At 39.5% G+C, this 14,748-nt stretch overlaps 2 protein-coding genes across 3 annotated transcripts in view; one reads left to right on the top strand and one right to left on the bottom strand.

Moving 5' to 3' along the window:
- rtn1a (reticulon 1a) overlaps nucleotides 1-14,727 on the bottom strand; it is a 36,113-nt gene extending 21,386 nt beyond the window's left edge. Inside the window, exons 1-3 of the mRNA XM_079843360.1 lie at nucleotides 14,274-14,727; nucleotides 5,634-6,437; nucleotides 3,491-4,393 (exon numbers count right to left, since the gene is read on the bottom strand). Coding sequence (XP_079699486.1) covers nucleotides 3,491-4,393; nucleotides 5,634-6,437; nucleotides 14,274-14,460 — 1,894 coding nt within the window. The 5' untranslated portion in view covers nucleotides 14,461-14,727. The remainder of the gene's footprint in view (nucleotides 1-3,490; nucleotides 4,394-5,633; nucleotides 6,438-14,273) is intronic.
- lrrc9 (leucine rich repeat containing 9) overlaps nucleotides 9,958-14,748 on the top strand; it is a 28,992-nt gene continuing 24,201 nt past the window's right edge. For both annotated transcript variants that reach the window (XR_013818476.1, XM_079843356.1), the window contains exon 1: nucleotides 9,958-10,147. The gene's annotated coding sequence lies outside the window, so the exon portion shown is untranslated. The remainder of the gene's footprint in view (nucleotides 10,148-14,748) is intronic.

The following is a 14,748-nucleotide window of genomic DNA, read 5'->3' as shown; positions in this document are numbered from 1 at the left end:
TAGAATTGACAAAAACTTTCTCAGCTTTTAGTTTTTGTTTGTTTGTTCAAGAGCAGAGGGTCTTTTCTTTCTTTTGACATATTGCAAGGTCAGATATTCATACCACAAAATATTCTGGGGGCCATGAAAGTTTTGTGAAAATGATCAAAAATGCTGCAGCTGACTGGCAATAAAGAAAACAAAGCTGACAGAGAAAGAGTTAAATTAATTGAAGTTAGTTATTTTGTTTGAATATGAAATATGATTTCGTTTAACATTTGGATTCTTTTTGTGTTATTGTTTTGTTTGTTTTTTTGGGTGTTTTTAGCATTTTAATTACATTTTAATTGTTCTAAAAGCACTCTTGGTTATAGAGCAATGTTAGGATCCATAATAAATTTTGTGCCATACCTGTACCCAGTGTTGGGGGTAACGCATTACAAGTGAGTTACGTAATAATATTACTTTTTCAAGTAACTAGTAAAGTAACGCATTACTTTTAAAATTTACAACAAAATATCTGAGTTACTCAAGTTGCATTTTCACATTTATTTGACTGACAGCTCTCCTGCCCCCATGTTGAGAAAAATTGAGAGTAAGTGTAGAGGCGTTGTGTGTAAATGTGTTATTGTAGTTCTAGACTAAATGTGAGCATTTGTTCATCTCATTTGCACAATAAAGATTCAGTACTCATCAAAATCAATACAATCAGTCAAATGCAAAATCAGAATACTATGCAAACCTCAAATATATAAATGTTAAATAAAACAAATATTTTTATGCGTTTAATCTACCTTTATTGACCAATGTCTTGGCAACTGACCTTCGATGATAAATATTACTAGATTTTTTTTTTTTTTTTAGTAAAACGTTTAAAAATGCCTTATTTACAGTTTTTCTTGATTGCTTTGACCTGGTTAAAGAAACTAGGATCCACTCAGTTTTCATCATCACTATCTCAGCAGAGCAGAAGACACGTCTTGCAAATGTATTAACCCTTTCTCATTGGATTGACACATTTTCCCCACCCTTTTGCAAAACAGTTATCACGGATGTCATTCAAGCAGTCCAAACTCCATTGTTTTAGCTATGGTAACCAAACAGAAACCATGTATTCCTAACTATTAGAAACTAACTAGATCAGTATGAAATCACTGAAGCACCTGTTTGACACTCCTTTACACAAATCTTCAATTAGCAATCTGTCTGCAGGCCTTATAAAAAAAGGTGCCACATCTGTGTTGTTCTTTGCCAGCATGGATGGAGGAGGTCTAAGGCAGATGAGAGTGAGAGGAAGAGGTAGAGGGGTCCGAGGAAGAGGTGTCCGTGTGCGAGGTGGAGGTGTAGTTGGAGGGCTCAGGTTTCAGATGAAATTCAGGCAACTGTTTTTGATCACGTTATCAATCATGGCCTTTCTCTTAGAGAGGCTGGACAAAGAGTCCAACCTGTTCTAAACAGAAGCACTGTTGCATCCATTGTCAGAATTTTTTGACAGGAGAACAGGTAATGTTGCTGTACAGTAGATACAGAAATATCTTCAGTGATATACTTTAAGTAATTGTTTACTCATTCCCATTACATGTTCTTTATAGAATCCAAATACTCCAATATTTTACTGTATTTTGGTTTACATGTATTCTCTGTAATATTTACAGTTTTACAGTTTTCAGATGCGGTTTGAAAAAAAAAATGAATGTCATGGAATCAGTATGACGATCCATTAGAACTTTAAACTATAGCTTTAAAACGCGTGGAAACTGTAATGATGAAAGAAGCACTATGCTATCCGTGAGAGTGATCATATAGATGATAATCAAAATCAAGCAAATGAATGTCATGGAATCAGTACAAAATGCTTCAAAGCATTTCTTATTCTGGATCCAATTCTTTGCAAAAAGGCAAATTTGACACAGCCTATATAAAAAGACAACAAATGGCACTGCCAATAGGCTACAATGACAAGCAATGGTGCACTGATTCGCAGTTCTGTATTTTGTATTTTGTTGTCCATTGTGTAATGATTGACTGAAAGAGCTCATATACTTGTTTGCAAGTTGTGCTTTTTGAAGGCAAAATTTGCTTTTGTTGCATATTTGAAATGTTGTGGCGCGGTTAGAGCCTTTTGCAAACAAAATGCGCCATTTTGACCATGAGTGCCACTGTTTAGGCCTGTGTGTTAACCGTCTTGAAAATGTGGAGTTTGAGTTGACAGCTGTATCAAAGCAATCAAGAAAAACTGTAAAATTATTACCAATTTAATATTATTATATTATTTAAAGACATATCATGAAAATCTGACTTTTCTGTGTTTAAGTGCTATAATCGGGTCACCAGTACATCTACCAACCCAGAAAACGTGAAAAAGGACAACCCAGTAACTTTGTTTGGGTCAGCCTTTCTCTGCAAACATGTGAAAAAACGAGCCACTCAGATTTCTCTCCCCTTCTGACGTAGGAAGGGGATCTTATTATAATATTACCGCCCCTTAATCTGCACGTTTCCACCCACGGCGCCACTATTTTGTTTTCGCAAGGTGAACAAGATCCTTGTGTGTATTTGAAAGTTTAAAAAACAAAAAATGTGAAAGACAAGTTGCTCTCTGTCACAGGGTGTTTTACGGTTCATGTTCATGTTTTCAGTTTGTCATGTTCACACTCATGTTTTGTCTTGTCATGCACTTCCTGGTCTTGTCATGTGATTCCCTTGCCCTCATGTGATCCTGCCATGTGCTGTGTCATGTCATTGGTTCATTGTTTAATCACTGTTCACAGGTGTCACTTGTCTAGTCATTTGTCTCAGTGTATTTAAGCCCTCATGTCTGCCATGTGTCTTGGTCTGTTATTGAATGTTGTAAACCACTGTTGGTAAGTTTCATGTTCTAGTCAAGTCATTGTTTTGCCAAGTCTTTGTTTTATGTTTTGGATTTTGATTTATGTTGAGCTTTATGTTTTATAATTTGGAATAAAGAACTGCATTTGGATTCAGCAACTTGCCTGCCAGTGGACTTCTTGTTACACTCACGAGACGTGACGTCTGACAGTTGTCTGTGTGCGTCAGATTAGTGCACTCAGAAAACGATCCATTAGAAGTTTAAACTAATATAGCTTTAAAACGCGTGGAAATAATAAACTGTAATGATGAAAGAAGAACTATGCTATCCGTGAGAGTGATCGTATAGATGATAATCAAAACCAAGCAGATGTCTTGTTAGTATTTGGCAGAGAATCTGATGGAGGCAGGAACTGTGTGGAGAGGGGGCGGCACGCAGCAGCTCATTTGCATTTAAAGGCACATGCACAAACAACCGGTTATTGACTGTAGTCAGAAATGGGTATTTACAACATGGATCTATAAATAATCTGAGAGGAATTTTAAGATGAAACTTCAAAGACACATTCTGGGGACACCTGAGACTTAAATTACATCTTGTAAAAATGGGCATAATAGGTCGCCTTTTAAATGATAATAAAACAACACTGCTTGGAGGAAGAATAAGCGCAGAGAGTCTTACCTTTCTGTCTGCTGAAGCCTTGGAGTAACAAGGACAGATTCGCCTCTTTCTCTGTGGTTGAGCTCACAATACTGCTTTTGCTTTTACTCTCCTTCTCCTGATTGGAGTGTGACTCCGGTGTCACTGTAGACGTTCCCATTACTGCAGGCCTGGGTTTGGTGGACCAGTTGTCCTCTGGTTGCGGCTTGGGCTTCTCAACAGGCACTGCTTTCTCCTTTTCCTTTTCCTTTTCCTTTTCTTTCTCTGTTTCTCTCAGGGTGCTGGCTGGGGGGTCGGGGAAGGGAGAGGCCGAGGCGCTGGAGGTTGTGATGGGCTTCGAGGACGTGACGTCTGTGGTCAGGGGAGAAGATGTTTCAGGAGGTTTTGGGGCAGAATATTCCTGCTCCCTCTTGGGACTTTCTTCAGAAGCAGATTCGATTAGCAGGTCACTGTCGAGCTCTGCCTCCCTTTCCTCTCTTAGCAGACTGTAAAGTGGCGGGTTGCTAGGTTGCCCAAAGCCCACCTTGGTACCCCCAGATAGCTCAAATGGGTTACTAGCACTGACCTTGTTGGTTTGTGGCTTGTCAAATGGGTTACTAGCTTTATCAGCGGCAGATGTATAGCTGGTCTGCTCAAATGGATTGCTTGCCTGACTGAATCCGCCTTTGGCGGGCGGGGTCTTGGCTGTCAAGTCATGTATCGGCGAATCGGAATCTTCAGCCACTTGCTCGATTTCTGAATCTCCAGACTCATCTCCACTGCCGTGAAGGTCTTGATCCCACGGGGATGAGGGTTTAGCTGAACTCTTGATGTCCTGGGATGCAGGAAGATTGGGATGAGAGCTGATGCTGCTGGAATCTTGGGTGGAGCTCACAGATTTCATTCCTGCAGGCCGGAACAGCACATCAGATGGAGACTCTCGACCTGAAAAAGAGTATTGAGGAAAGTAACAAAATCTAAGCATTTAAGAAAGACTAAAATATGACAGAATAAATATAATATGGATTATAATTTTTAAATATGTACTAAAAATATTAAATGATTAGAGGCAAGACCATAACACTACAGATCAGTGTTTTTTTCTGCCTCTAAAACCCATTTATGCCTCAAAGTACAAAAAAATATTATTGGAAGATGAAATAATTTGTTGCAATTATGAGAAATAAACTGTTTAAAAACAGTTTACTTATCTAAATAAATAAATAAAATCTATCCGTCCGTCCATCCATCCATCCATCCATTTATCTATCTATCTGACAATGGCCAAAACTTTATTTGTTTTAAAGGTAGGGTAGGCAATTTTTTTTCATAAATACTTTTTGTTATTCTGTGAACTCTCATCACATTCTGATAGCAATCAATAATAGAAGTGGTCAAAATATTAAAACATGTACATATATCTTCAGTGGAAGTCTCAGAACCAAAAAAGGTTCGTCCAATCATTGCATTCGATCCGAATGCAATGATACGATGCCTTACCTGGCTGTCAACATATGTATTTACATTTATGCATTTAGCATACATATTTCCATACCTCCGTGCACCCTGCTAGCACAGACATCTGACGTCATCAGCGTGTTCCATAAGGCTATGCAGAGTTGTAGACAGATGGCCACCGAGCATCGCAAACAAACAGAGGCTGCCTTTTACAGTTCCTCCTGAATCAAAACAACGATCTTATGCTGCGTTCACACCATGCCGTAACCGTGGATACGGTTGTGAGACACGCTGAAGGGAGGGTGGTATTGAATGCTTTCAAAGCTGACATGCTATTGCTAGCCTCTCCGATATTGCCTACCCTACCTTTAAACTAATACTGTAAAGTGCAACGTTTTTTTTTTAGAGTGAGTGTTGCACCTTTTTTTCAATTGGGATGAACTTTTGATTTTTGGTTGCACCTCTTCAGTTGGTTGAGCATCTCTTTTTTTAAATGTTTTGTATGTACTGTTCCTTGCCTTTCAATTGAAACTACCCTAAAACTGATTTAAGTTTTCTTTTCTAGTTAAATTCAATTAAATTAATTCTGCATCCTGTTTGCTACCCCTATTTAAATTCACTTCAAATACAGAAATGGATTTAATATAAAGCACATTCTCAATTAAATTCTGAATGGTGTACATCCCTTGTGCATGAAGCAGGTGCATCACAAGGGGGAGGGATCTACCTGTAGGGGAGTGATTAGGGGAGTGGTTAGCTGACGAGGCTGCGCTGTCGTCCTCTGGTTCTGACAGTGTTACAGTGGGAAGACCCTGCTGACCGAAACTGAGCACGCTCTCTCTCTCGGACACGCCCCCTTGTGGAGACACTCTCGCTGGCTGGGTCGTGGCAGTGTGGGACTCTGTTGTCACGGTGATCTTTACAGGACTGGCACTCTGTGGTGTTTCCATCCTACGGTACGATCGGTAATCTGCCATCTCTTCATCCGAAGGATCCTCCACGTATGGAAACGCATGCTGCCCGCCGGCCGATCCCTGACTGTTCTTCACCTCCGTTTCTTCCGATCCAGGAGGGCTCTTCTCCAAATAGCGACCCAGATCGAAGGGGTCGTGGCTGGATTGCTTACTTTCCTTTTCGTGAATCTTCGGCTTGAAGTCCTGGATGTCATCTTCGTCTTCGTCCTCATCATCATCATCTTCGTCATCTCCGTAGCCAGACATTAGAGGCTGCTGCTTGTTTTTGGTATTGCCCACACTACCAAAATCACAGAGATCGTCTCCCATGTCCATGTAGCTATAATGGTCAGTCTTGTGTGAGCCCTGCAGGGTCGTCTGATGGTCTGAGGGGTCACCTGGGGTCATGCCGATTCCAGAGTCGGTTCCAGCGGGAGCAGGTGGAGAACGGTTGCCCTCAGAGAAGAGAGAGGCACCATCATTAAAAGGATTGGAGGAGGACTTTGAGGACAGAAGAGAGGTGTACAGATCACCCTCTCCTGGTGATGACTTCATAAACATGTCAGACAGAGAGTCACCTAGAGAAAGAGAGAGTTATTAGTAATGGAAATCGATAACTGTCTGGACTCAAATTATTTTTGAGTGATGTTTGTTTCCAATATTGGTTCAATAATGTGAGCATTTTTCTGTTGATGCACACAAAACACCATACTGATATACAGTACTATAGATAGAAAGCCTAATCCTGGCTTAATCTAAGCCTTGTCTGTGAAACCAGGCCTAGGTGTTTGGAGACTTAAATCAGTGCAACTGTAGGATGTTTGTTCATATGATGATGCGCATTCAAAGATAGAGTTGAACAAAACAGAGACCCAAAATATTTTCCAGGGAACAAATATGACCATGCTTTAGTTCCTTTCTAAATAGAGCTGTAAATGATAATCAATTTAAAAAATCAATTCACCAGAATAAATCCTATGATTCTATGATCCTACGATTTACATGGTTTAAAGATAATAGTTAGAATTATGCCACCATGCTTCATTTTAAATGAATACTTTTGTCAAAAAGCAAAAATGCATGATACTCAATATAATAATCCAGTGCCATTTGGGACAAAATGACAAAAAAAAAACATCAGAGAAAAGTGATGTCCATTGTAATGAATGCAGGGTCTGAATGGGTTCATCATAATTTAGTAAATTTCTTTAGTTTAAAGTTTATTTGCATGAATTCTGTAGAATTCACTAAACCTAAACACTAGCATACTTTAAAGGCTTTATGCGTGTCTGTGTGTTATGTGAAGTGCTCTTCTAACATTTTATGTATTCACACAGTAGACTCAGCCATGTGCAGGGGTCAGCAGTCAGATTTACAACATTTAGATATGTAAATACTCATGGAGTTTTAGAGTATATTTATGCATCTGCACTCAAAAACAGAAAAAAAGGAAGAAAAAAGACAATAGACCAAGACACAGCCCTACAGCTGAAAAACAATCTATGCAGAGAACCAACATGAAAGTCGATTATTTTTCCAGAAGTGCTGTAAATCTGATTCCCACTGGACTGAGAGAAAGAGCAGATAGGAAGTTTGAAAATGTAGTGACATTGACTGGTTGGGCACTGTGGACACCACACAGCCCTCTGTGACACAGCTGGAAACATCTGCTCTGTCTCTGTGAAATCAGTCGAGTCTTAAGAGGATTAATGAAAATTGACAACAAATCCTGTGAATGTTACACGGACCAATATCAAGTGCACCCTTCTATTACATGCCCATCACCCTGCACTAAAATTACAGTAGGAAATAACATCATAATGGACCAATGGCAGACTGCAGTTTGAAGAAGGGTATGATGTGATTTCAAAACCGCTATCTTGCTGTCTACAGCCTATATTAGATGAAAAACTTGAATGAAAATGAGAAAAGTTGTCTTGGCAACGAACTGAAATAAATTTAAGTTGAAGTACTTCAATAACTAAAACTGAAATAAAAATAAATTAAAGCGAAATATAAATTCTACAGTATGTTTCAGAAGACTCATCTCAATGTGCATTTATTTTCAATATTTCACTTGCTTCATCCGCCAGGTTTTTTTTTACACTGAACCGGTCACAGTGCTTTATGGAATTGCCTTCTCCATTTTTGTTTGCGAGCTAAATGTGTTAATATCAGACATATTGACAATGTATGTGTCGTGCCAACACATACAGTAACAGCAGAAAAACAGAATGAGATAAATGGAGGACCCTCTCTCTCTCTCTTTTAACAGAGTGACTACCTATTTTTTAGCACCCTTGATTTTGAAAATATTTTTCCTATTCATTTTAACCACAGAAATTTAAAAAAAAAATACAGAGTTCTAATCTTTCAAAGTGAAAAAAAAGTACTTTGACAAAGACACATTTGGTTTTATGGGTGTGCCTGAATTTTGTATAGAATTCTAAATTTACTATTTCGGCCAGGTCTCTATATAGTAAAGTGTAGTATACTATTCTGAATTCAGCCAGTGACTCATGCTACATCCCAATACGTCTAATTATAATACGCCCTAAAAGTATGTACTCTTTTTGTGAAGAAAAAGTACATACTTTTGAGTGTGTCGCAGAAAAGTAGACAATCTTTGGGATCACATCATTTCACTGTCATAGTTGCATGCATCCCGTCACTGTAAAATGGCCTGTCAATCATCTTCTCACAGTTAACATCCTCCACATTTCATTTCATTTAATTTCCTACTGTATTGGAGAGAAAACAAGTAGTACGATGATCTGCCAGTTGTGGGTCTTTCATGCAGAGAACTCTCCTCAAATTTGTGCATAATGGTGGCCATGTTTGTAGTTTTTTAACACTTTTTATTTGTGTTTGAACCGAATCTCCCTACAAAGTGCAATGGGTTGTGGGCAATTTTATCCGTTAGTGTGCACAGATCCACACCTCAAAAATAGTAGACCATCTGGGGACTTTTGGCATTCTTTTTTCAACATACTAATGTTTTGGGACACAATTATTCTAATCTCACATACTATTTAGGATGGATACTATGCACATCGGGACGCAGGGTCAGTTATGTCATTAGCAATGCTGGCTGGGAGTTGGACATTGCTAAGCTCTTTTGGCAGGACTCACATTTCCATGGTAACAGAGATCATGAGTTCATGGGTAGTGTAGTTCTTTACTAACAATGAAAGGGCAATGAATTCCAAACCTGTACAACTTTTTTCTTCTTCTTCTGTGGAATAGAAGATATTGTAAAAAAACGTATCATTGTAGTTGTCCAAAGAATTGAATCAAGTCCAATGTTGTTTGGACTTCTTTTGTGTTTAGAAGAATAAATAAAATCATACAGGCTTGGATTTGTAATGAAAATAAGGCGAATAAACAACAGCATTTTGATAGAAACAATAGCTGAAATCCTGTCGACTTTTGTGCCACCATTTAACAACCTCAAAATTCTAGGTAGGTCTGTCTTGAAAAGTTTATACAATCAATTTCTCGATGGAGACCCCTAGTGTTGCGTCTATTCGAGTGGTCCTTGTATGCCTTTGGCTGAAAGTGACAGAATGAATGCTCTTTTCACATTCACCCTGCACTGTTTGTTGATCTCGCCCGGCCTCTCTCTCATGCCCGAGTGACTTTGTGAATGCAGACAGACAGTCCGCTCTAGCATTCCTCCTCGTCTAGGCCTTCCCCTCAGCATATTAGACAGGCAGACAGAGAGAGAGAGACAACTAGGGGGAGAGAGACAGTCGGAAGTGGATTACGGTGGACATATTGACATGTGTGAGTGATGTTACTGATGGCACAATCTAATCAGAGTTATGGGATTTCTGTTGTGTTGAGCTGCTCACCATGTGGACAGATCTTTTTCCAGCTCTTTTAAAGAGCTGTGAGCTCACTGGCTTTGGCTACTGTAAAAGACTGAGCTCTGTCTCGCTCTCACTCAGCCTATAAATAGACCTCCCTCTGTTTGTTTAAAAAGGGAGAATGCTAAAGACTGAGCCAACTACAGGCCAAATCAACATGAAAGACAGGAAGAGAGAGAGAGAGAGCGAGCGAGAGAGAGGGAGGGAGGGAAGAAACAAGAACCTCACCATAGCCAGAGTGTGAAAGAGGGAAAGAGAGAGAAAGAGTCTTTGTGTGAGTGCATTTGAATGCCTTTAAGGGAATATGCGTAATTGGGCTTGCGTCCATGAGAGGAGGAAAGACTGTGCATTTTCCCAGCTAACAGACAACGTTCTCAGAACTTTGGCTAACATTCTGGCAAGGTTCTCCTAAAGGCAGGGTAGGCGATTTGTTCCAGAAACATTTTTTGTTATGCTGGTTGAAAGTCTCTTCACATCCTGATAGCAATCATTAAGTTAAGTGGTAGCATAAGTATTATATATATATATATATATATATATATATAGTCTGTGGAAAACGTTGGGACCATAAAATGTTTGTCCGATCATTGCATTCGTAAGATTCCCTATTTGCCTGTCAACGTTTGTATTTTCATACCTCCGCACACCCTCACATCACACATCATCAGTGCGTTTCGTGCTATGCAGAGTTAGACAGACGTCAGTCACCGAGCACCGCAACCGAAATACCAAACCAAAACAACGAGCTTATTCTGCATTCAAGCCATAACTACTGTAATTTGGAAGATATGGAAACCCATGCCGTTATACTCTGAGCAGTTCTTGACTCAAATGTATGCGTTTCAACGGCAACATTATCAAGGGCGAAATTAATCTGTATTCAGGTATTTCAGTGCTGTCTTTCGTCTTGTGACGCTTTGCAAACTGTGTTTTGAAGGTGGCGTGGCTTTGTAGAGCACTCTGAAGGGAGGGTGGGATCTCATGCTAGCTTGCTATTGCTAGCCACTCCAGAAAACAACCTACCCTACCTTTAAAGTTATGAACAAACAATCTTCCAGTAATGTTAATAAAATGTTTGTTCATAGTTATCTAGTCTTAATAATGTTCTCAAAACGTTAGCATGAAAATGTTATTTGTTATTTGTACTAGACTTTAGACTATTAGACTTTGTCCATTTTTGTTTCAAACAAGAAAAAAGATTTCTAAAACATTTTTTAAAAATTAAAATTTTGAATGTTCTGAGAACATTTAGAAAAGAATGTTACCGTAACTTAATGGGAACGATCACAAAATGTTCTTAGAACTTTTTTTTGTTAGCTGGCTTTGTGAATGCGCGAGTGTGTGTGTGTGTTTTAAAGCTAACCATGCAGTACATGGGGGGGAGCTGAGGGATTTCAGGCCCCGGCTCATGAATATTTCAGCATGTGAGAGAGACTGTGCATGGGCGTATGTGTGTGTATGTGTGCATGCCCAGTTTCCCCATAGCTAATAATAGCACTCTGAGCCATAATGGCAACTCAATCAGACTCTTAATGGACCGAGGAGCACCTGCAGAAGCAGTATCTGATAATTAGCAACACGAAAAAGCAGCGAAAAGCTCTAATGGTTTTCTATGAAATTTGAAAGCATGCATGAGTGTGTATTACACCTTATGTATTTTACATGCTATGTGCGTGATAGGCTTCGCTCTGAGAGGGTTTCTATAGATACGTTGCTACTTTATCTGTCACATTGATCCATTGAAGCACTAAAAGCTGAGTGCTTGGATATCTGCCTCCGAACCTGCAATCATGTACACTTCCTTCTTGATAAGGTAGTTCTGTGTTTTATTGTTGTCCAGTATTAAATCCGCATCATTGTCTGAGGTTTAGAAATCAGGTTTTAAGATGCCAGAACATCTTGTCTTAATAAACTCGTTGTCATTATTTGTTACAGTCAGTGAGGTTTTAGTTTTAGCAGCTCAGCAATTCTCAGAAATAAGAGTTTGCAGAAAAAGAGAGAAAACTTTAGCGTTACAATGCAGGACAGTGCTTTCTTGATCAATTGTTGTTCATAGCATCAAAACAGCTACATCAGAGCTGCTTCAAAGGTTGAAGCAACATCATGTTTAAGCCAATAATAACACAAACTTTGCTCAACATGTGTCCATAAATGTTGACATCCTGAACAAATCTGTATCCAGAACAAACCTTTCTTCCATTCCTCTTTGATATAACCATGGAATACTCATGAAAACTCTAATATACTCTCTAATATCTCTAATATATTCATCTCAAAGATATGCCTGAAGCCGAATGCTGTGTTCGGAAATGAAAAGATGCATCCCTTAAAGGAACACGCCACTATTTATTATATGAAAATAGGCTCATTTTCCAACTCCCCTAGGTATGGCAATACCACTTTTAGCATAGCTTAGCATAGATCATTGAATATGATTAGAACGTTAGCAAATCGGCCTAAAAAATTGCAACTTTTCATTTTCCGTCTGTCTTAGTATACGATGTAACTACAGAAGAGTCAAGTTTTAAATAGGAAAAATATCAAAACTCTTTGGTCATTTTTTGAGCAAGATGCTAACGGTCTAATCAGATTCAATGATCTATGCTAAGCTATGCTAAAAGTGCTACCGCCAGACCCGGAGATTGGCTGAATGGATTCGAAAACGGTAAAACTCAACTGTTTAATTCTAGGGGAGTTGGAAAATTAGCCTATTTTCAAAAAGAGTGGTGTGTTACTTTAAGGGACAAATATGAAATGGGAGGAAAAATATATTTTAATATTTTTGCAATCTTTCACAATTATATAGTTGGGTAATTGTATATCATTTGCAGGCATCAGGGATCAATATGCAGGGTATTGAAATCGCTTTTAAATGAGTGCTCGCTTTTTTCTTTCACTTTCCCATTCGCGATCAAATACTCTCTATGTATAGGGAGTGGCGGTACTGACCGCAGATTTTTTGGATCTGTTGCGCACCAAATCATCCGACATCGTCCTGTCAGTCATCTCTCCTTGAGTGAAATCTGATGTAGCCTACTGTAATGTGTCCCGACTACCGCAGCAGGCCTAACCATGTCCCTTTAGGTGTTCTGTAGAATGCCTGATTCATTTTCTATACCTTTCCGAATTCTGATTTAGGCTTCGGGCACATCCCTAGTTTAAGGGTGGGGAAACACCCCCCTTAAATGGATAGTTCACCCAAAAATGAACTCAACTCAACTCTTCTGCAGAACACAAAAGAAGATATTTCGAAGAATATGGAAATCAATGGGGCCCATCAACTGTTTGGTTACAAAGATTCTTCAAAATATCTTCTTTTGTGTTCAACAAAAGAAAAGAAAATGTATACAGGTTTGGAAAAAACTTGAGGGTGAGTAAATTACTTCAGAATTTTCATTTTGGGGTAAACTATCCCTTTAAGGACTGTGTAATTTTTTTCTGTGAAACAAAAGGTAAACGTGTCTAGAATAGCTATCCTAGTTTTCAGTGACAATTAAATCAATTATAAACCAAGTATGAAAAATTCCATGTTCCATGTAAAATAGATTAGGCTACTGATGTTAATGGAGCCGTCATTTGAGTGGATATCATTTGAGTGGATATCATTTTCAAGTAGCCTACTACTCATTTATTTCTCTGAAAAACTTTTAATGCAAAAAAAGTGCACTTTAAGGCCAAACTCGACAAACCAGACATAATTGACCAGACTACAGAATAAAATATAATGTTAAATTGAATGCAAATGTGTTTTTTAAAAGTTTGATGTACAACAGCAGGTATGACAACACAATTCAAAGCTATTTATCTTTATACTTGGTATGAATTCTTACAATCTCATTTGTACATTATCGAATGATCTGCTCGAGTCATGCCCCACTGACAGGTTAGATTTAGGGGTGGACCTTCATGCTTACTTTTTTCCCCTTTCTATACAAATTATATTGTAATAATTCAGAAGAAATCACCAGCTTGTAAAATGGCTACATTTTCTCATGAGATCGGGTTGGGTCAGAGTGTGTTACAGTACAGTATGGACTGTCATATCGAGATAAAGTTTTCATAGTCCTGCTGTGCTAGTCTATGAAAGGGGTGGACAAAGCCCAATCGTTGAGCCATACCCTGCGATTGAGACGGGGTGAGGAGAAAGAGGGCAGTGAGACAGGATGAGCACAAAGACAAAGAAATGATGATTACATTATTGAGGCTTTATGAACACGCATCGGAGTTCTGTCATCATCATTGCGTAATTCTGAAAAGCATTAGAGAGCAGCATAAGAATGTTTTTGTTTGTTTTATTGTGTGTGTCGTTTGTTTAATCGTGTTGTTTGAACTACCATAGTTGCCTAGAGCACACTGCGCGTCTGTGTATGCAGAGACATCCAGGCGCTGTCACACCCATGGCCTGGTCTGTCTCCCTTCATCTCCAATTCATCATCATCATCGTCGTCGTCTTCTTCTGCTTCTTTCCTTTTATCCCCGGCACTACAAAACACGGGTGTCGCCGCTAAAACACACAAAGCGAAATCATACAAAGCCCAAAATTACCTGTAGATGCAGTTTCCATGGTAACGCCGCTTCCTTCAAAGGGATGGAATTGTTGCTTGGGCGCGTGCAAATCGTCCCGCATCTCGTCGAAACGGGGCCCTGCGCTCCCAAACATCCCGTTCTTCTCCTCCTCCTCCTCGAACCATTTCCCATCCAAACCCGGCCCCTCGCTCGAATTGGCGGACATGCTTGCAAGTAATCGCACGCGGAGAGTTTGTTCCGAAGCGAGAAGGATTCTGTGAGATCGCAGAAGGAATTGAATATGTGACGCTTAATATGGCCGATCCTGACCGATGCTTCCCGTCTCGCAGCAGCGGAGCCAGTGGGCTTGATGTGTTTGGTTCAGTGTCTCGGAGCTGACGTCACTGTATCTGTGCGGCTCGCGGTTGGCACGGATTTAGGACGGAGAACGAGAGCGACATTCCGGTTAGAGGACAGTCCGTGTGCGCGCGCCTCCACACCAAGGGCGTGGTTC

This window comes from Gobio gobio (genome assembly GCF_949357685.1).
Source record: "Gobio gobio genome assembly, chromosome: 18".
In the NCBI taxonomy this organism is placed as follows: Eukaryota; Metazoa; Chordata; class Actinopteri; order Cypriniformes; family Gobionidae; genus Gobio; species Gobio gobio.
The sequence above is the reverse complement of the archived record's forward strand: the minus strand, read 5'-3'. Positions and strand labels throughout refer to the sequence as shown.